Source organism: Dicentrarchus labrax, unplaced genomic scaffold, assembly GCF_905237075.1.
Source record: "Dicentrarchus labrax unplaced genomic scaffold, dlabrax2021, whole genome shotgun sequence".
Taxonomy (NCBI): domain Eukaryota; kingdom Metazoa; phylum Chordata; class Actinopteri; family Moronidae; genus Dicentrarchus; species Dicentrarchus labrax.
This window is the reverse complement of record NW_026136706.1, coordinates 23,275,528-23,296,529: the sequence shown is the minus strand read 5'-3', so window position 1 is coordinate 23,296,529 and position 21,002 is coordinate 23,275,528. Positions and strand designations below refer to the sequence as shown.

The 21,002-nt window shown below is 40.8% G+C and overlaps 1 protein-coding gene across 8 annotated transcripts in view; it reads right to left on the bottom strand.

The window, feature by feature from the left end:
* map4k4 (mitogen-activated protein kinase kinase kinase kinase 4) overlaps positions 1 to 12,255 on the bottom strand; it is a 110,829-nt gene extending 98,574 nt beyond the window's left edge. For 4 of the 8 annotated variants that reach the window (XM_051402692.1, XM_051402695.1, XM_051402696.1 and 1 more), the window contains exons 1-2: positions 11,970 to 12,254; positions 11,634 to 11,699 (exon numbers count right to left, since the gene is read on the bottom strand). In XM_051402692.1, the coding sequence (XP_051258652.1) occupies positions 11,634 to 11,699; positions 11,970 to 12,026 (123 nt within the window). In that variant the 5' untranslated portion in view covers positions 12,027 to 12,254. Of the gene's footprint in view, positions 1 to 11,633; positions 11,700 to 11,969 lie in introns of all 8 variants that reach the window. The other 4 variants (XM_051402690.1, XM_051402694.1, XM_051402691.1 and 1 more) reach the window with 2 other exon arrangements.
* Positions 12,256 to 21,002: the final 8,747 nt, after the last annotated feature.

The following is a 21,002-nucleotide window of genomic DNA, read 5'->3' as shown; positions in this document are numbered from 1 at the left end:
TCTTTTTTATTTTCTCGTGATGATATAAAGTTGAGAGGTTGGGCCCAGTGAATCTTCTGCATTTTGCTTGATAGACGAGTTGAAGAATTGATCACTTAACCAAATTGCTGACTGTCAGTCAACTGCCTGATTAATCTTATAATCGTTTCAGCAATATACTATATTATATATATCATACAGACCTAAAGTCGATACTGCACCAATGGGTGCAGCTCAACTCGAGACAAAAAAACCAAAATCCATATCTACAGCCAGTGTTTGTCCATTCTGGGCTACTGTAGAAACGTGGCAGTTTAACATGGCAGCTTCCGTACATAAAAACGGCTCGTTCTAAGGTAACAAAAACACAATTCTTATTTTCAGGTGATTACACTAATAAAAACATTTCTATGAATATTATATTCCATTTCTGATAATAGATCCTCCTGAATGTTACACACTGGAGCTTTAAAGCTTTAAATAGATACGTAATAATAATAAAGTTCACACATTGTACATTTATTCAGCACAGAGGAATCATCACTGTCAGACACAAGGGAGCAAATAGAGTATGACCAGTACAAATGTGAGCAATCACATCTAAAGAAATGTGTAAGTTGATAGGTGGAAAACTGAGGAGCAGCTAGTACATGCTTTTGAATACATATTTTGCTCTTTATCCTGATCGCTCTCCACCTCTTCCACTCAGCGTCTGCTGTCTCATTCTGAGGGATTACAGCCGCCATGGTGCCTTCCATCAAACATCCCCCCTCCCACCCGCAAACTCCTCCTCATCCCATAGGGACACGTGACCAAGGCTGAGGAGGAGGGATGCTCAGGAGTGACTGTCCTTCCTCTGCTGCTCTTTTTCCTCCCTCATGAATCCAAAGCCTTTTTCCTGCGCTGCTTAATCTCCTCTCTTTCTCTCTCTCCTCTCCTGCAGCCCGACCCCTTGCATTCCACATCAAGGATGGGCTTTAAGTAGCCTGAGACAAAGAGGGATTGCTTTCCCCCACCCAATCTTCATCCAGGTTGAGGACAGGGCAGGAGTGCCTGGGTGGGCCGGTGGAAGAGGAGGAAAAAGGAAACAGAGAGCTCTTCTTCTGTCCACAAAACTCGCATTTAACAGAGCATCTCTCAGCTCAGAGAGCTTTTAATATGAACTTACTTAGTGTCATGATGTTTGTCACAGCCTCTCCTGTCTGTGCCTTCACAGCCTGCTGCCTGCTGCCTAACAGAACATCTATCCAGGAGGTATGTTGTCAGAAGTAAAATGCAATAAAGGGGGTGTGATATTAGCGTGTTTGCTGCAACGAGATCAGGTCTGCAGGGGGGGACGAGGTGTCAGATCACATGACGGTGACATGGGGATAATCAAGAGAAGGTACAATAGTTGACAGAGCGTTCATTTCCACAGCCTTCATCTTCTATATGTTCAGAGTTTATGATGAACGCAGCACTGAAACAATCAGTCTATTAATCCATTCAATGAGCTCCAACTTACTTGATTCTCAATTGATTGTCATTTATGAAGCATTAGTAGTATTCTTACAAGTACTCTCAGGTTCCAGCTTTTTGAATGACAATTTGGTGTATTTCTCTGGTTTGTATGATTTTAAATTAAACATGATAATGAGGGATTGTAAGGGGGGATTTTATAGCCTAAATTTGATGCACCGACCTTTTATCAGACCAAATACATTCGGGGACTTGCTGATACAGAGTAGCTGTAGTAGTTTATAATACCATTACCTCAGATGTGCCTCACTTTCGGACTGTGACAAATTAAGAGTAGCTATTATTGTAAAAGTTGATTCAAACCGCTGACATTGCTTCTCCTCCACCTACCTGCTCAACTGATGAGTAAAAAGTTGTAAAGCCATATTGGGGTGGTTTTATGATTACAATTGCGAGCACGTGAGCACAAAATTGGACGTGATACTAGGATCGCCATCTGTAAATACCTAGACTAAATGACGAGTCAGGTAATAACATAATCATCAACAGTAGGGATGCACAATATATCGGCATTAATATCGGTATCGGCCGATGTTCGTCATTTTTTAACATATCGGCATCGGTCCGATGAGTAAAATTGGGCCGATATCCACAACCGATGTATATCCTCTAGTTGCTGTTTGTATGTCGGGAGAGGGAGAAGGAGGGGGAGGGGGATTTGGCCATGTGTATTTGTTTGGGCACGCGACAGTGGCAGCACAGGATTGTGGGATATTAAACTGAAGAGGAGAAAAAATGTCAGCGGTGTGGGCGTTTTTCACGGTGTCAAAAGAAGACACTCGAAAAGCAGTATGCAACACCTGCAAAGTCGAGGTAATGCAAGGAGGATGCCGCGTCAAGTGTCAATGTCATTTGAAAAACCGCCACCCAGAACTACACGAACAATTACAGGAAGCAAATGCTGCTAACGTTAGCCAGCAGGCAAAAACAAAAGCAGGTGCAGCTGGGAGCCCAATACAGCAGGTACTCGACCAGACCAAGAAATTTGCCAAGGACAGCGCAAAAGCCAGGTCAATAACCAACAAGGTAATGGAAATGATTGCTCTTGACAACCAGCCATTTTCCATAGTGGAGGACCGAGGATTCCGGCGGTTGATAGAGCATATTGAACCCCGCTACAGCCTGCTAAGTCGGCGCTACTTTTCCGACGTCTCCCTCCCTGCTTTGTACGAAATCGTGGCCACGCATATCCACAAATTGTTGGACAGTGTGACTGACATTAGCTTCACTACGGATATATGGAGTTCGGACGTAAGTCAGATGAGTATGTTGAGCCTTACTGCTCAGTGGATCGATGGAAACTTTGAAATGAAGAGAGCTGTTTTACATGCGCAAGAGTTTGCAGGATCGCATACGGGGGTCGCCATCGCTGGCGCATTTGACTGCATGTTTGCTATGTGGAAAATTACAGTGCAAGTTAAAAAAAAAGTGCACTAACAGTCAGGACATGTTTTGGATATTTTGATTTAGCTTTTTTCTCAGATGTGAGTTTAACTGGAGTGCACAGAGCTGAAAACATGCTGCCATGAATTCTGGCATGTTTGATAAGTGGTAAAGGTTGGTTACTTATGTTTTATGGTAGCCCTGTAACTTTGTTATTCGGAAGTAAAATACGTTCTGAAAATAAAGGAAGACATTCAAAAATTCAGTTTGCATGATTTTCAGTCTGTACTAAATTTTATCATCTCAGAAACTTTTTTTAAAAAAACATATATCGATATCGGTAAATATCGGTTATCGGCCATAACAGCAAAATTAATATCGGATATCGGCATTGGCCAAAATTTTCATATCGGTGCATCCCTAATCAACAGGCATCATCATTAACTGCCTGGAATAAGTTCTGTGTTCAGAGAAATACAAGAAATCTGGATTATGAAGAAACAGCAGCGCGACTATGAGTCCTCTAAGCACAATCCAGGCTAGTTTTAGATGTTCAGTCTCCAATCGTGTAAAAAGTGGCAGCAAGAAAAGCCAATAAATGACATCTGAGACAGAAATGTGTCAAAAAGCCTACAAATATGAAACCAAACACAGAAATCTTGCTACTTGTATCCACAGAGAATCACCAGCAGCAGCAGCAGCGTCGCTGCATCAGTCCACACAGTGAGCATCAAAGAACGTGACCCAGATACTGTCTGAGCCTCACTGTCTTATTTTTAGCTTAACTGTAGCTAGCAGGCAGAGCTGGTCACTGCTAACAGACTCATTAACAAGGGTACGAAGAATGTCACCTCTGTGTAAACTGAAGAAATCCTTTCATAATTACTCCTTGATACCGCTTTTGTTTGCATTTAATATATCATCAGAGTGTAACCTTTGCTGCAGTATTCTTACCAGTTAATTGACATATGTGTGTACTGGCGGTGCATCACCTCTTTAATAAGCACAGTATCTATAAATGTGCATTTGTTTGTCTAGCAATGAAACCTCTGAGCGCTTAAAATAAAGTTCTTCATGCTTTCAGGGACACATTATAGACGTGCAGCTAGCACTGCGAGGACATGTCGTGGTAAACACTTAAACCATTAGACAAACCACTGTGATTTCCAATTTCATCAATGTTGAGCTTCAAATTGGTTTCTGACTTCTAGCACTCAAAGCTTGGGTGTAAGCGCACTTGTGGTGAACCTCTACACTCAAAGATTTGGTATTTGCTCATCAACACTGAAAACAATGACTATGTGCAGCCCTGTTCGGGAACACAACTTCTTCGTCACAAATCGTGACAAAGTCAAGTTCCCGTTGCTGCTATCAGTGGCAGAGCTTCCACTACTTCTGTTTGGAAAGGTCACAGTAGATAACAGTAGTTTTGAGTGTAAAAAAAAAGTTCCCAGTGGAGAAACAGCTTTACTGCTGCTGCTGTTGTTGGTCGTGGCCGTACTTCACTTCCTGTGCTGTGAAAGGTCACAGCAGACACGACTAACATTCCAGTATGAATAGCCGGAAGGTCGGTGAGCCAGCTTTGCATGACTCTATTCCTTCTGACAGCTTTGTAGTTCCACCACCTTACAGAGCGGAGCCGGCCTATAAATAGCTCCCCATTCAACTGGAATAAGTAGAGAACAATATGAATTTAATATTAGGCTTCTAATTTGTACTGGTATAGTTTTTAAGTGAAAGCAGTGGATAAATTTGAAATTCACATAGAAATTAATTTAAATACAGCTTTTCATATGCCAACAACTCAGCGTTTCCTCAGAAAGTTGTTTTTGTCAAGACGGAAGATGCTGCAGCTAAAACTGTTGATTGGCTACTCAGTCAGCTGGAAATTAAATCAACAGGAGTTTTTCTTATCAATCAATTTTTCATTTATTGGCTTTTTCTTTTAAAATGTACTGGGGACTGTTGGTTAGACAATTGTTGAGTGATTTTTCTATATTATGTTGGTAATTTAGTAACTACAATTTCAAATAATTGAGCGAGGACTCAATTCATATAACCATGAGTTGCAGCCTTTATTTAGACCAGTGGTCCTCAACCAGGGGTCCTTGAGGCAGAAAGTGTATGTAGTTTCATAGGTTTCACACTCTTCCACCAATTACACTGCCAATCTACAGTATAGACAGTTATGGAATAACTCAATCTTGTCAGACAGATTTCATAAGACTGCATCTTATAAAATACAGGTCAGTGGCCTGATGTGTATCAATCTGGGGTCGTTGACACCAAAAGGGTTGAGAACCACCAATTATGGTCTACATCAGTGGTTCACAGGGACAATAAAACTTAAGACTAGTGAATTTGTTTTTAGCGTTTGTAGTAAAAGCTAGAATGATCCGCATAGAAGAGAACACATTACTGCTTTAAATTAAATAATACAACATTAATGAGGGAGTTCATCAACAAACTTCAAACATTCTTTGGCTTTCATAGAATATAAACGCTATATCTCGTTTTCCAAAAGAATTACAAATAAATTATTCTTAATATCTCCCAATAATTCATAATAATATACATATCTCATTTTCGGTTTCCATCAATTTATCTGTTCCAATAATCATTGCACATCCCTATAATTTATCAATTTATTAGTAAAATAAGCAAAGAAAATCAAATGTCATCGCATGTTTCACAGTTCATCTTTGTTGAATATCCGGGTTATAAATACAAGGCCAGTATTGTCCTGATAAACCCGATTTGTGGACTGTTAACTTAACACATAGCACATAAACAAGTCAATGAAGTGTGTGCGTGTGTGTGTGTGTGTGTGTGTGTGTGTGTGTGTGTGTGTGTGTGTGTGTGTGTGTGTGTGTGTGTGTGTGTGTGTGTGTTTGTCTTCAGCTCCAGATGTGGACTCGAGGAGGACAGAGTGAGGTGGAATGCTCAGATCTGTTGTGCGTTCAGTAAAACGCTGCGGTGCGGTTCCTCTGAGGGACCTGCAGTGACGGTGCTCTGTCCCTCTGATGACAGGCAGCTGGTGGAGAGCCACGCCCAGATTCACTTCATCAGCAACAGAAAAAAAAAGGGTGGAGAGAAGCTGAGGAAGTGAAACTGCTTTGAATGGCTGTTTTCACCTGTTTTATCTCTATGTATCTCTATGTATGCAATCATTTTCACTCATCCTGTTTCCAGCTCCTTATAAGGGAGAATATTCTGTTTTTATCAATGTAGACCGCAGCATGGAGCATTCTGAAGACATTGCCTTGAGCACTATATTGATTTATTAATCAATAATGCAAATAATCATTAATTGATGCCTGCAGCTGATACAGACTGTTTCTGCAGGGCTGTTGAGATCTTAAAGTTGTTATCACACCTACTCTTATTTCTCTTCACTGGCTTCCTGTGAAGTCCACAAAGTCTTTGCTTTCTGGCTCAGTAACATTTATATTGGGGGTTAATGGTGGATAAATACTAAATAATAATACCAATTTAAGAATCAAAAATTGGCTGATGGATTTTGACAAAAGGTTTTTCTCTAGAATGTACAGCAGACACAGCACTACACAGGGAGGGCCCTGACGCTGTGTGTTATGTCCTCCAACCAGAAAGGTAAACAGGACTAACATCTGCTTTAAAGAGAACAACTCAGCAGACTGCAGTCTTTGTGTACAGAGCATGATACCCGACACTGGAGTTTCCCCCGGTATATAAAAACTGAACAGGAAGGCTCCAGAGAAATCCTCACATACCCCTGAAATGACAGGTTAGGGAAGCAAGATTACAATACAGTGCATCAGAGTGAAACATCGTGGAGGGTTCTCCCTAATCAGTTACAGACAACAGCTAAGATCACCTGCAGTGGAAGCTGATTATTCTGTACGTTTGATCTCCATTCATTTTAACTGAATTATTCATTTTAAAGGCAGCGATACAGTGAGAACAGATACAGTCGGGTTTCTCAGTCCGCTCTCAGTGCAAATAGTAGTGACCCATAGTGTCTCATGGTTGAAGCTCATTATCTTCATTATCTACTTCACTTGAGAAAACTAGGGGTGTAAGAAAGTATCAATCATTTTGATGTTGGATGTTACAGGGACTGTTATAAAAACAGTATATGGTGGTGTGCTCTTTGTATTAAGACAGATTTCCTAAACAAATTAGTATTTTTTAAATCGCAATACATCCCCTTGCTTGCAGTATCACAGTACATCACAATGTGTTAACTCATAACCCCTGTATCGTGATATGTACAGTATCAGCAGGTTCTTGCCAGTGCGCACATTTATTTTCCAATTGTATCGTAGTAGTAATATTTTAAGCGCCTCGAGGTTAAGAGTTAGGACTGATCAACAGAAAATAAATCATCCCCAGTGTTTGTAATCAATTAAAATGTTTTATTTATTTTTTCATTCTTCAAATCAAACATGTCAAATGTTCTCATTGATCCAGCTTCCCAAATGTAATGATTTGGTGTTTTTTTCTGTTTTAAATCATTGTAATTAGAATATTTTCTGGGGACTGTTGGTTGGAAAAAATAATAATTATTAATTGGATTCTTGAAAAGAGCGATGGGCATTTTTCACTATTTTCAGATATGTTAAAGGTCTAAATGTTGAATCTAATAAACCACACAATAATCATCAGATTAACTGCTAATGTAAATACACAGTTGCAGTCCTAGAATAGTTTAAATTGATACTTTGTATTTTGGGGCATGACAATAATGAAATGAGACATGCCAAGGAGGAACAGGGCTGTGGTTTTTCTAATCTGGCCATCACAGCAAAGCCACCGACTTCTCCTCGCCGCACTGATGACTTCCGCTGTTTCACTACTTCCTCACAAACATCCCCTCGCTCTCTGCGTGCACGCACACACCGTGATGTGAGGTAACAAACTCCAGCTTCGTTTCATTCGCCACAGGTTTGATTTGTTTGCTCATCTTGGACATTTTTAGAAAACTCAAAAGGCAGTCCGTCTGAAACAAGCTGTGGTTTGAAGGAGAGGAGCTCAGCGAGTCTACAGCTCAGCAAAGTCATAAATGGGTTAAACCATTTCCTCAGAGAGGGGGATTCCCAGCCCCACATGCTGAGCTGGGTCTTACCCCAGAGTTTTAAAAATTCCTTCTGCCTCTTTCTTCAGCTCCCACTGTTTAATGGAAACAGAAACACTGCGACCTCTGACCTTTTTACTCTCGGTTGCTCTTAATGAGGTTTTGGTTATTCTATCTTATCTCTGTGTTTTGCTCATGTTTTTCTTTCACGCTGATTGCTGATGTTTTGCTCTTGTTGGATGTCCTCAATTAGCTTCCTTCTTCTGTTTTTAATTTACTTTACTTTGTCGTAAAACCGACGATAGTTTTCAGTAATTCAGACAAAACGTTTGCTGACCAAATTCGACCGATGCGATACATAAATGAAAATAAATGTAGTTTATAGTTCCGGTTTTCTAGAAATACTTGTGACTATCGTTGAAGTCAGAATCAGGCTGATCATAACACAAGTATGAAAAAATGTCAGGGAAAATAAGTGAAATTAAAAACATGCCGACAGATGTTTTCACTTAAAAGCTAAGATTACTGAACTCAATCACAGACTAACTGATTCTTTAGGATGGATCACTTTGGTGATTAAATGGTGGTGAGAGCTTCTCTATATTTCGTATTTCCTCTTTTTTCTATGTCTCTCTACCTCCCCCCCCCCCTCCCCTGTGTATTATTTTTCCATCCCAACAGCTGTTGGTGGTGCACACAGCTGCAACGCGCCTCGGTCAGTCCAACTCTGCAGCTATTCGCTAGCCTGGGAAGCCCAACCAATCACCAAGTGTTGAGGATCAAGTGCACATGTGCAGACCCAAACACACACACACACACACACACACATCTTTGGGTCAGATGTTAGCGAGGCAGGCAGTACAGATGAGAGAAAAGAAGGAGCTTGGTTCATCCTCACTCAAACTCTCATGGCACACGTGGTTATGATTCACCGAATCCTGAGGAGCTAAACTCAAAATGTCAAGGTTAATTTGTGTTCCAGTGCATCTGAGCGTTTCCACAACCACTTGTCCCCGGCTTTAATGAAACGTTTAAAGCAGCCGTCCGCCATCCTCCCCAAAGTCACAAAAAAAGACTAACAGATTAAAAAAATCAATCTCAAAGCAAATCAAGATGGTATTGTTTTCTCCCAGCACAAAAAACTATGACCAAACGCACCCATACGGCCATCGCTGTGCTTAATTATGGAAGAGACAACTTCATTGGTTCACACTGTGAGGTAACGGCAGTCGTTCACCGAGGCTCGCCTCAGGCCCGTCCTCTTTGTCCATGAGCATGCAATCTGATTCAAAGTGACACTCGTCTCAGCAGTGGAATCGTTGAAGGCCGCTGGTCACTGGTGTGATCCTCAGAGGCAGAGCTGGAGATACAGCAGACCCTGAGACCGCTCTGTGAACATGCGAGAGAGAACCAATGCCAAACAGCTTAGGTTCCTGCCCAAACTCCTGGACATTTATTATGCTGAGTAACTCTGATCATCATGTGACTGACAGAGGGACTCAATGGCTCTGATGTTCACGAGTTTACAGCCAACTGACGTCCAAACAACGATGACTCAGTGTCAACAACATCTTGTGACCTAATTTTACTGCAGCAGTGAGCAGGTGAGTAACATCCCCTTCAGCTGTGCTTCCTCAGACTCCACTTCAAGGCCCAAAATGGTTCCTTGTGTGTGCTTTATGATTTCCTGGAGCACACAATACTGTGCGTTAGTTACACGGTGTTGTGTTTACCAGGAGCCTCCGCCTGTAAAGTGCAGAGCAACTACATGTCATAGAAGAAGTAGAATAAAGCCCCAAATACACTTTCCACACATCATCTGCTCAGGTCTGCGACATGTGGAGCCCCAAACTATGACTGTGCATTATTGTAAGACTGCACAGACACCTGACGTGGCATAGACAGAACCATGTCTGCATCCATTTTGGACTCTAAGAGGCCATTAAAGAGGAACACATGTATAAATAGAAAATAGAAATCAGCCATACACACACTGTAACACATTGCTTTCCTTTTACGAGTATAACTGATTGTAATATTGTTAATATAACATGATTATCCCGATTTATATACAAATACAATGTTATGATGCCTGGTACAACATGTCAGGAGCTGTCAGAACATTTTTTTGCACGTCATACAACGAGACTGAAGCAGAGGTAATAATTAGACAGCCTGACGATGGAGCTTTGTCATTTGCAGATCGTGCTAATCATCCACCTTCACAATATCGACTTGTCTCCAGGTGCGTTTTTTCATCTTTAAGTGACATGTCACTGTAATCCTCTGGCTCTGCTTGCGGCCTACAGTGTCATATGGAAGTTGGCATACTTAGCAACATCCAAGCGGTAAGTAGAAAAAGTAGTCCATAATTCAAGGCAATCAAACCATAACTGACTGCTTATTGAGTAAATGCTGGCTGTGTTTAACCCTCACATGACCAGCTCAACCTAAATATTCAATGTTTGGATTGAACCTGCTCTAAGTTTGGCGACCAGCATGTTGTCGCTCCACACTTGCACCAGCGTTTACTGAATTTCACCTGGATTTGTTCCAAAAGAGTCTGGAATTTTCTAACCCACATTGCTGCAATGCATCACAGAAGAAGAAAAAAAATAGCACATGGCTCTTTTTTCCAACCACAAGCAAATGAGAGTCAATCACAGTTGGACACAGCTTTAACTGCTACACAAATGTCTGCATGTAGGGTTATCTGATGAATGCTTACAGGTCAAAACCATGGGAATATTACCCACAGCTGCCTCCTGTCTCACATGGCATTAATATGACATATTTCCAAGCCAATTTTTTTCAGGCAGAGTTTTATAAAGTACAGAAACACAAAATGCACCTTCCTCACACCAAAGTGCTGCATGTGAATACGTTCAAATGACACAGCCTGACAGTGGAAGCCTGGGCAGATCCAGCAGCAGCTCTGACCCAGTCCTCCTCTTCCCTCGGCTCTCCTTTCTACCAGGCAACAACAGCACCGAGTCGCTGCTCAGCTCAATGGAGGTGGAAATCTGGGCTGCAGGAGCACCAGGTCTCCATCAAATGCCTTTTGCCTATATATATATGTGTGTGTGTGTGTGTGTGTGTGTGTGTGAGATGGGATGGGATGAACAGGCCTATCCTCATTAATGCAGCACAGAGCCACTCCAGCAAAAGGCCTGCTGGGCAATGGTGTGCACAAATGCGCAATGAAACACCGCCCACCCAATGGCGCACAAGTCGGTCAGCGTGGTAAAGGCTGTCATGCACGGATGGGGTTGGCCTGATCAGTGCAATGCAAAGCGTGCAGTATGCAGGGATATTTTACTGGGGTGTGGATGAGAGGAGGAGAGGAGGAGGGAGGGAGGAGGGAGGAGGGACCTCCTTGGGACCAAAATAGGTGTACTGGGGTGATGTTTGCATAGCGGAAAAAAATAATGAATGGATGTGAAGCAGTGACAGGCCAAAACGCTATCAGGGAGATAATCCAGTCCAGACCGCACCAGTCCCAAGTGAAGGGGGGGAGACAGGGGACAGTAAACGAGTTCCTGATACCGTGAGAGGGGAAAAAATACAGAAATACATGTTTGTGCTCCAGCTTCCGCCCGTTTGTTCTCTCGGTTGGGGCTTTAACACACACACACACACACACACACACACACACACACACACACACACACACACACAGATGGAGGATCACACCAACCTTGTAGACTTGTCCATAGGTCCCATTTCCGACCACTTCCACCAACTCGAAAATCCCAGCCGGATCCTGTATTTATAAAAAGCATAGAGAAATCAAACACATACAATAAGAAGATTTCATTGATTCTCTGTAGTATTTACAATCGGGTTCGCTCGATGTAAGAGCCGGCTGCGCCCGGTTTGCTGGCCTCCCATGCCAGCGGATATTAGACAAAGAAAAGCCACCGCAGGGCTGTGTCAACAACAGCACTGCTCACAACATGCTTGTGTCTTTATTTCTGAATGTGAAACAAAATTAAATGCAGTGTGAAAATGTGTGTGTGTGACACACACTCACCCTCAGGGATGCCAGGTCTATATCCACCAGACTTTTGGCCGGAGAGTCGTTCGCCATTTTCGTGGAAAAACGGTGATAAATGAGCAGAATAAAGGCGGGTTGTTAGTCTCCTTCAGGCGGACGCTGTGTGTCTCATCCTCGGGTGGTTCTCTTTTTAGTCCCGCTGCTATTTTCTATCCAAGGCGCGTTTTTCCCTCTTTATAATCCCAGGCAGAAGCTCCGCTACTGCTACATACCGACCGACTGACTGAACCCAGCCTCTCTACCGCTCTCTCTCCCTCTCCCTCTCCCTCGCTCTCTCTCTCTATCTCTCTCCCTCTATGTCTCTCTGCCTGTATTCTCCGCCCTCTCTCCCTCGCAGTCTGTCCCTATGTCTCTCTTTCCCTCGCTCTCCTCATTCTCCGCCCCTCTCTCTCACACAGGGACAGCCCAAGACTTTTTGGGGCCCTGAACAGAATGTGATTGCCCCCTCACAGCAGAAGAGGGAACTGTAAATGAAACCCTAATGTAAAATTACTGGTCATGCATTAAGCTCATATGTACAGAGGGAGTGCACATGTAGCTCCTCAAAAATGTAACCACAGGTGGGGGCTACAGCAGTTATATGTACCATAGTATCGCATGTCACAATAAAAAACATCCTGAATATCCTCGCATAACTTAAAAGCAATCAAGTTTGCAGCATTCAGTCCTATATTGATTTCCTGATTTATTTTTGAACAAGGCAGAGGCCGCATCTTTCCCGCCATTACAAAATCCTAATCCTGTCACCGTGGCTGAAGGATCTGGAAGAACATTGTATCCCCTGCAAAGAAATATTAAACCAGATGTGTGGAAATAATGTAGATTTCAAAATAAAGAACAGGGAGATTGGATGTATATCTGTGATGCAATAAATATGTATTTCTTAATAAAACGTTTTTGATTTAGTAACATTTTAAAATTCTGAAGTATAGTTTCATGATTATTGTTATAATATTGTGTATTGCAATTATTTAGGCCAAGATAATCGTGACATGCAATATTCAAAAACAAACTCATTACTTTAGCTAAGGCTGTAAGTTGTGTAATGGAGGAAAAATAATCAATAATATAATTTAGATAAATACTGGATTGTAAATCATTGTCAGGACAGCATAAGTGAGTCTCATAGGGATGATAGGCGCACCTACACACAGAGGCTTTTCCTCCTATGACATGCCAAAATATCTGCTGTAACAAGTCTGTAGACGGATGATGTCAAATCATAAAATATTATAAGTCATTTAATTGCTATGAAATCCTTTAATGAAAAGATCGATCCCCGCCAGTGGAAATCTAGCCTGGGGAACCACAATGTCCAGAAACAGCTCTGACCACGTGGAGACCACAAGAACTGTGATTGGTCAGTTTGATCAGCTGGTGTTTCCTCCTTCTGATGCTGCTGAAGATGGCTGATGGTGATGTTTAAAGAAGTTGAGGCAGGGCTTTCTGGTGTTGTGGTAGTGCTATCAGCAGATCAAATCTGACACTTAAATCTAGTGCTATAATGAAATATCTGAAAACATGCACTGTGAATTGTAAAATGTAAAAATGTAAATATGTATCTGGTGTGTACTTCTATTTAATTTATTTATATTAACTATCCTGTCCCCTCCATGTCTTTTCCTCTCTCAAGCTTTGTTTGTATCTGTCTCTCCATCAGATAGATACAGGGCAATTAGAGCATGTGAAATGGAAACAGTGATAAATATTTCAGTAGTTCTGTCAGTGCTGTGCTGTTCTGTTGAAGGGTATGATATCCACACAGCTGCATTATATCCCGCTGCCATTACTCTGACCTGTCAGCTGCGCAGCATGATTTTGGTCAGCACTCATAAAAGCAAACCAACACAAAGACTACACATGCCGATAACGTGGCGATGATTTCAGTACTCTGAATTCCAAATTGTATTCTGTTGTGTGAACTGGTGTGACTGTTCATTTCTTGAACTTAATGCCACCTAACAGTACAAATACTATTATATTTAATAGATATATTTGAGGCAAATGCAGATACTGTTTGAAGTAAAGGTCACCAGGAGCTTGTACCTTTTGAGGATACGTTGCTGTTTTAAAGTTGAAAATGTTGAAAATAAAGTTTTGTCCAGTCACCTCAGCTTTTCCACAAATTTGACCAATCATCGTAGTTTCCTGCACAAACCGTTGTTTCTTGTTGCGATGATGCAGACCATGCAGACATGTGCTACGCAAACATTTCATATATTCCGAACGGTGCGATTTTATTGTCACTGTAACAGGTTGCCTTAGATTTTTAATGATTCATACAAAAATAAATAAATAATTGCAACAATTTTTGCAATTTTCACTTTCTTTAGAATGAGCTAAAAATGCCTAACATCATTACAACATGCATCACAATTATTCTTCTTATTATTATTATTATTATTATTAATATGAAATCAGACATTTTAGGCTGCAACAATCAAAAAAAAAAAAAAATCCCAGACAGGCTGTATTGCATTCTTATTTTAATAAAAAACTATAATGAAGTTCTGACTTGTTCACTCATCCTAATTAGTTGTGTAACCCCACTTCCTTGTCAGAGGCTGTGGGTAAGCAGGCTACAGTTCTTGATAAACTTCTTGGTTTATTCTTCCTTCGACACACAAACACACCAAGATCATATTTTCACAGCAGGCTTCAACGGTTGCATGTTACCTTGGGTCTGAAATACTTCTCACGGTCCCTCATAAGAGAAGGGCAGGTAGAAACTAAAATTAGCCTTAAACAAAGGGAGCATGAAATAGCAACTTAAATGTTACACATGTAAATATATAAATAAAATAATAAAGTGCTCAAAATGATACTGAAATAAGTATTGTTTTAAGAGTAGTGTAGCTAGTGGCATCTAGCGGTGTAGTTGCAGGTTGCCCTCCCTTTTTAAAGCACGAACGAGAAACTACACTGGCCACAAAACACGCAAGAAGCGCAAACCTATCTAGAGCCAGTGTTTGGTTTGTCCATTCTGGGCTACTGTAGAAACATGGCGGTTCAACATGGTGAACTCCATAGAAGCTGACCTGTGGCGTCTGTAGATGAAAATGGCTTATTCTAAATGTAATAAAAACATAACGATTCCTATAGTCAGTTGATTATATATAGAAAACAAACCTATGAACATTATATTCCATTTCTGCCAATAGAGCCTCCTAAATGTTACACACTGCACCTTTAAGTAATTAAAGTACCCCAAAAATGTATTGTGTATTGTAACCATAGATTATTAGATCTTTATTAAGATTTACGCAGTTGCAAAACTAATTCAGCTATGAATAGGTATAGCTGCAATCCTGGGAGGAAACCCAACAAATATCTTGAAAATGTAATATGTAATAACCAAACTTAAGATTCCTGACAAATCTCTCACAAAGAAAAGCAAATGCACTTAAGCATAGGAGTGATCTGATTTACATGCTAACATCAACATTCTCACACTGACGATGCTGACATGTTGATATCGAGCTGGTATGACGTTTACCATGTTCACCATCTTAGCATGCTAATATTTGGTTATTAGCTCTCAACACAAAGTACAGTTGTGGTTGTACTTCAGCAGTGCAGGTGTTTGGTCATAAACCGAAGTATGAATGACTTAATGGCGATCTATCTGTTGGTTGCTGTCCGACCAACTGACAGACATACAGGTGCAAGTGTGGTTAAAAAGGTAGAATACGATTTTTCAAAATTCAACATACCTGACCCACGATGATGCGTAAATATCCATGTTTTAGCAATGTCTCACCTGATTGTAATAAACAATTTGTTTCTCCTGTCTTTCACTACAATATGGTCTGTGGTACACTGGTAGCTGGAGAGGTGCCAGTTTCACCTCCTGTGCACTGCTGAGATGCCCTTGAGCAAGGCAACCTAACCCCAAGCCCGTCACTCCACCATCTCTCTCCCTGTTGCATGTTCAGTGAGTGAAAAGAAGAATCTCGCCTAGGGGATCAATAAAGTATATATCTATCTAAAATCGGTTTACTATTTTTCAGTTATTTTTTATGCGTATGCTTGCTTGTCCTATCCCCATCCTCGACTCTTAAATTCTTCGTTCTGTCTGTCTTTTGCTGTAACTTCAATGCTTTCTCCTTTCTTTTCCACAGGAATGTATGCCTCTTTCTAACACAGTTTTACTATTGCCTGTTAATGATGTTGGTTATCCAGATGTGAAAGCTTATTCCACTGCCTCACTCTCACTCACAAATGCCAAAAAATGAACATCTGTTGGCACACATGGATCAGAAACCACAGGACTTCAGAGTCATTAAATTGGGACAGAGAAGGACGTACATACAGTACGCTGACAATCACTTTACATACAGTAAAAACAAACAGACATATGTTTAGTTTTTGCAAAGAAACAGGAAAAACTTTAACTTCATATCTGTTCTGATCACTTTATCAACATTAATGTTGTTCACAGATTTTGCATTCACATAATAAGAAAATAGGAAAAACCACAATAAAATAGCAAAAGCGTGGACCAAAGTAAAATAAGACATCAGATGACGTTAATTACTTTATATAACTTTGTCTGAAGCAGCTAATGTGAAATAAATGATTGTGCTTTATGTTCAATCTTCCAGACAGGAAGTGTTGTATCATGTTATGTTGGGGCTGGAAAAAAAAATTGGTGCACTTCCCTAAAACTTGTGCTTTGGTCTGTGCTCTTGAGTGAGTCTTCTCTTTGAAGGTGATGGTGGGGGACGACCCACAGACATCAAAGTATCACCCACTGGGTGTGTCCTGCTTTCATGTGTTATCTATAGCGGGGATATTTCGAGGATTTCAGGCTGTATGGACGTCTAAATTACTGAGTTTATTCTAGACCTGGAATGTACACTCCTACTGTAGTGCCTCTGAGTTGAGTTGGGCAACTACCACTGGATGATTCAATCTGCTTTAAAGGTCAATATTTAGATTTAAGAAAGAACTATATATTTGCAGTTGTTTATCATATATGCCAAAATCTGGTCAAAACCTACGATTCTTTGTCTGTAAAGAGAAACTACAGTATCAGACATAATTGCATACATAGTGTGGCCAAACGTTTTTGACAGGGGTGGCCCAAGTGGGGCACTGCAGGGGTGGTATGAAGTATATGTTAACATAACAGTATCACAATGGGGTAGCACCATACAAATGTAATATAAAGCTTCCACACTTGATCCTTTAACTCCTCAAAATCGTACCTCATAGTTTGGCAGATCCTCTGAGTGCTCGAGAGATCATAAATAACCAAAAACCTGTTATAGTTGTGGTACCCATAGAACCCATTTTCATTCAGATATGTTGAGGTCAGAGGTTAAGGGATCCCTTTGAAAATGGTCCTGCCACCATTTTTTTAAAACCAAAATTTAGCTTAACTTTGGAGTCTTACTTATCCCCCTCCCCGACAGGCTAGCATGCCTTAGGTAGGTCATCTAGTTTCATATAACAGTATCTTCACTCTAGCTTAAAAATGGAGCCCACTACAGCCTCTGAAAGGCAGTGTGGAGTGGAAGAGGTAAGGATAATGGGGTGCTGGATCAGATTTCAAGGGTGGCCCCTGTATATACGAGAGCTGTCAAAAGTATAACATGGTGTCAACTAAATTTCATTAAAGCTGCTATAATCAATACTTTGCAATAATAATGGTTCAAATAACTATGTTTATGTAAAATAGGTCTTGTAGTGATGAACCCACAGAGACTAATCACCCGATTCTATAGCTCTCAGCTCCACAGAGGGTGACAATGTCTTTCACCTTATTGTTTTAGTTTTCTGCTCCGCAATTTTACTGTTTTGTTTAACTGCTCGCTAGTGTCCTATTTGGCTGCAGCAGGCAGCTGTTTTCAGCAGAAAAGCTGTAAAAACCCACAGTATGCTACTTGCACAGCACCAAACAGCAGACAGACACAGTTAGCAACTAGCTGGTGAATATAGCAGAATATTTAGCTGTTAAAGAGAGCTGCTAGTTTGCTCAGGAGTTGGTGGAGACCAACAACAGAGCTTAAAGGGGAATCATTTGGAAGGTTAAATGGCCTGTTCCGGTGTTAATGGTGTCCCCGCTCCCCCTAGCGTCCCCAGACGGAAAACCAACCTTGCAACTTTGGGCCTACCGTCCCGTTAAGTTGGAAATAGGAAGTATCGTGAGAAGCGAGAACGAGCGAGAAACACGAACTGAACACAGAACACACAGTGCATCACAGTTTGTTGGTATGGGGTGCAAATTATGACCACCAGGGTGCCCAGGGGGTCGTAATGTTACAAGCTGTGAACACAACACTGACATACACCTCTGTTATTGTTATTGCTGGTGTATGAGGTGTACAATTTTAAGTATTTGTATGGCAAACTTTTAGACTAAAGCCACCATAAAACTACTTTAGCCTATCATTTGATCCAAAGGGAGGAAGTTCATCATTTCTGTGTCCAGTCAGCCAGTATCATATGATTCATGATTGATGGAACAATGTGACAAAACAAAAATAGGAGTGTGGAGGATGCTACCTGAAATCTGGGGTTGGTAATTAGGGACACATTTCTAACAATGCAAGCGACCTGGCTGAACCTGAAATTAGCAACAATGCTGCTTAATCTCTGTGACAAACACACCCACTTCCACACATCCACGCCTTAGAGGTGGACAATGTTTGCAGGCGTAGCTTTGTGAAGTGTCAGGGGAGATGTGAATCTAAATATGCAATACACAATGTGTGTTTTACTGTTCCTTTGGTGATTATAAATAAACTGAGAGTATTATTCACCACTGGCTGATGCAAGCCTGTCCGACTGGTGTGTGTGTGTGTGTATGTGTATAGGAATGTGCATTTGCTTAAATGTGCGCCTGCTTGTGTGTGTGTAGATGCATTTGAATTGATAATGTTAGCAAAACACACACAGCACATAAACACCCTGACTCAACAACCACAGCTGGCAATCAGGTCACACAAGGACCAGATAACAGTCAATCAGAGTGTCAGCTTTCAGATAAATCCATATTTATGTGTGTGTGTGTGTGTGTGTGTGTGTGTGTGTGTGTGTGTGTATTAACTTTGAGCCATACGTGTGCTGCCATTTTGATATATTTGTCTCTAAGATCTCTGCTATAATCCCAACACAAAAACTGTTGACAGTCATTATGGTTTACCTGCAATATTAATAATAATAACTCACTTTATTTATATAGCAATTTTCACAACCAAGCTTCACAGACATAAAAACTATACAGGAAATATACAGAGAAATTGCAAATTAAGGTGCAGTCAAGAATTAAAAACAGAGACATAATAAAATAAAAGACAATTATTAAAAATCTGTAAATAAATAGTTGAATAAGACAATAAAACAAAATAAAAGTCTAATTAAAAGGCAATTTAATAAAAAATGTTTTTAGAATTAGTTTTTATTCCCTGCAGGATCTAGGTTAAAAACACTTTTCCTCTTCTCATGTATTATTATTAGTTTTGGAAAAAGAATCAAATGAATCGTCTGTCTGCTTCCTCTTTCTTCTCTGACTCCATCGTGTGTGTGTGTGTGTGTGTGTGTGTGTGTGTGTGTGTGTGTGTGTGTGTGTGTGTGTGTGTGTGTGTGTGTGTGTGTGTGTGTGTCTGGGGTTCTGTGTTTGGACGGCCCAATCACTGAGCAAACACTGTCTGTTTGTGTTTGATATGCAACTGCTTCCTCTTTTATGCTTCACTCTGTACAAACTGAGTGAGTAAGTGTGTGTGCGTGTGTGTGTGTGTGTGTGTGTGTGTGTGTGTGTGTGTGTGTGTGTGTGTGTGTACGTCCCAGCAAAGAGAAGAAGGGCAATGTCAGGATGTCAGGGAGGTATTTACTGAAGCTGGAACAATTGGTCTGTCACCGCATCACACTTAATATTAAAACCAGGATTAAGCAAGCCTTGAGCAAACCATGTAGTTGTTTTCATTGCCAGTAGAGTTTGCCAGGACTGAGAGTGTGTTAGTGTACAAATGTAAACCAGGGCGGTGCTTTTTTCGGGACAAACAGAAAAAGAGGTACTGCCATGTGGATAAAACTGTCAGTATCAGGGTTAGTGACCTTAAAGAATAACACCATTGTAGTTTAACAATTAATGCCCATGATTCCAATTGTAGTCCCACTGGTATACGTACCAGTCAGAAGCTCCTCACATCAGTGTGTTGGGGAACAAGTAAAAAACATATCCTAAAAAAACTAACTGATAAATGTAATCCATGTTGTGGCCTAAAATCTGGTCTGGCTTCTTCACTCCTGACACAAAAATGTTAACAGTAAAAGAAACAGTCACAATCAACTCAAATGTGACCGCTGCCTCTGAGATAGATTCCTGTTACCAACACCAGCTGGTACCTTCTGATGGACTAACATTACCTCACTGTTCCTTCGAAGGGAAACTCACCTTGCAGCAGCCTTTAAACATACAACAAAGTGAAATGAAAGTAGAGTAAATAAATATATAATGATGCAAATATGTAGATATACAGTAAACAAAGCCCCAAGCAATGATCAAAACAGAGAGAAAACATGTACTTATGGGAATCATGTTCTTTTTATCTTTTCAGATGGACAAACAAATCATATGATTTATGGTTTCAGTGTGATGGTGATCACACTGACTGGATGATACAAAGAATCAATGGGAACAAATAGGACATTAGCAGTTTTTCTGGTTTTTGATGCCTGTTGATTGCGGGCCTAAAAATGCTAAATCTGTCCTCTGGATGGTGCTATGGTGCATTCAAATCTAAAGGGTTAAACAGAACCATTTTTGGAAACTGTTTGGAAAAGGACAGGCACTTTCAAATATTGGACAAACTATCTGTCCTACCATCTGTGAAATTACCGTCCAGGATGGGCCAACTGAATCCCAATCAGATCAACAAACCATATAACGTAGTCAAACTCAAATATCTATTCCACTGAGAAAAGCCCTCAATTTGAAATACTCAGGTTAGATATAACTGATGCTAGGAGCATCTACACTGACTTCTATGGGAGCCATCATTG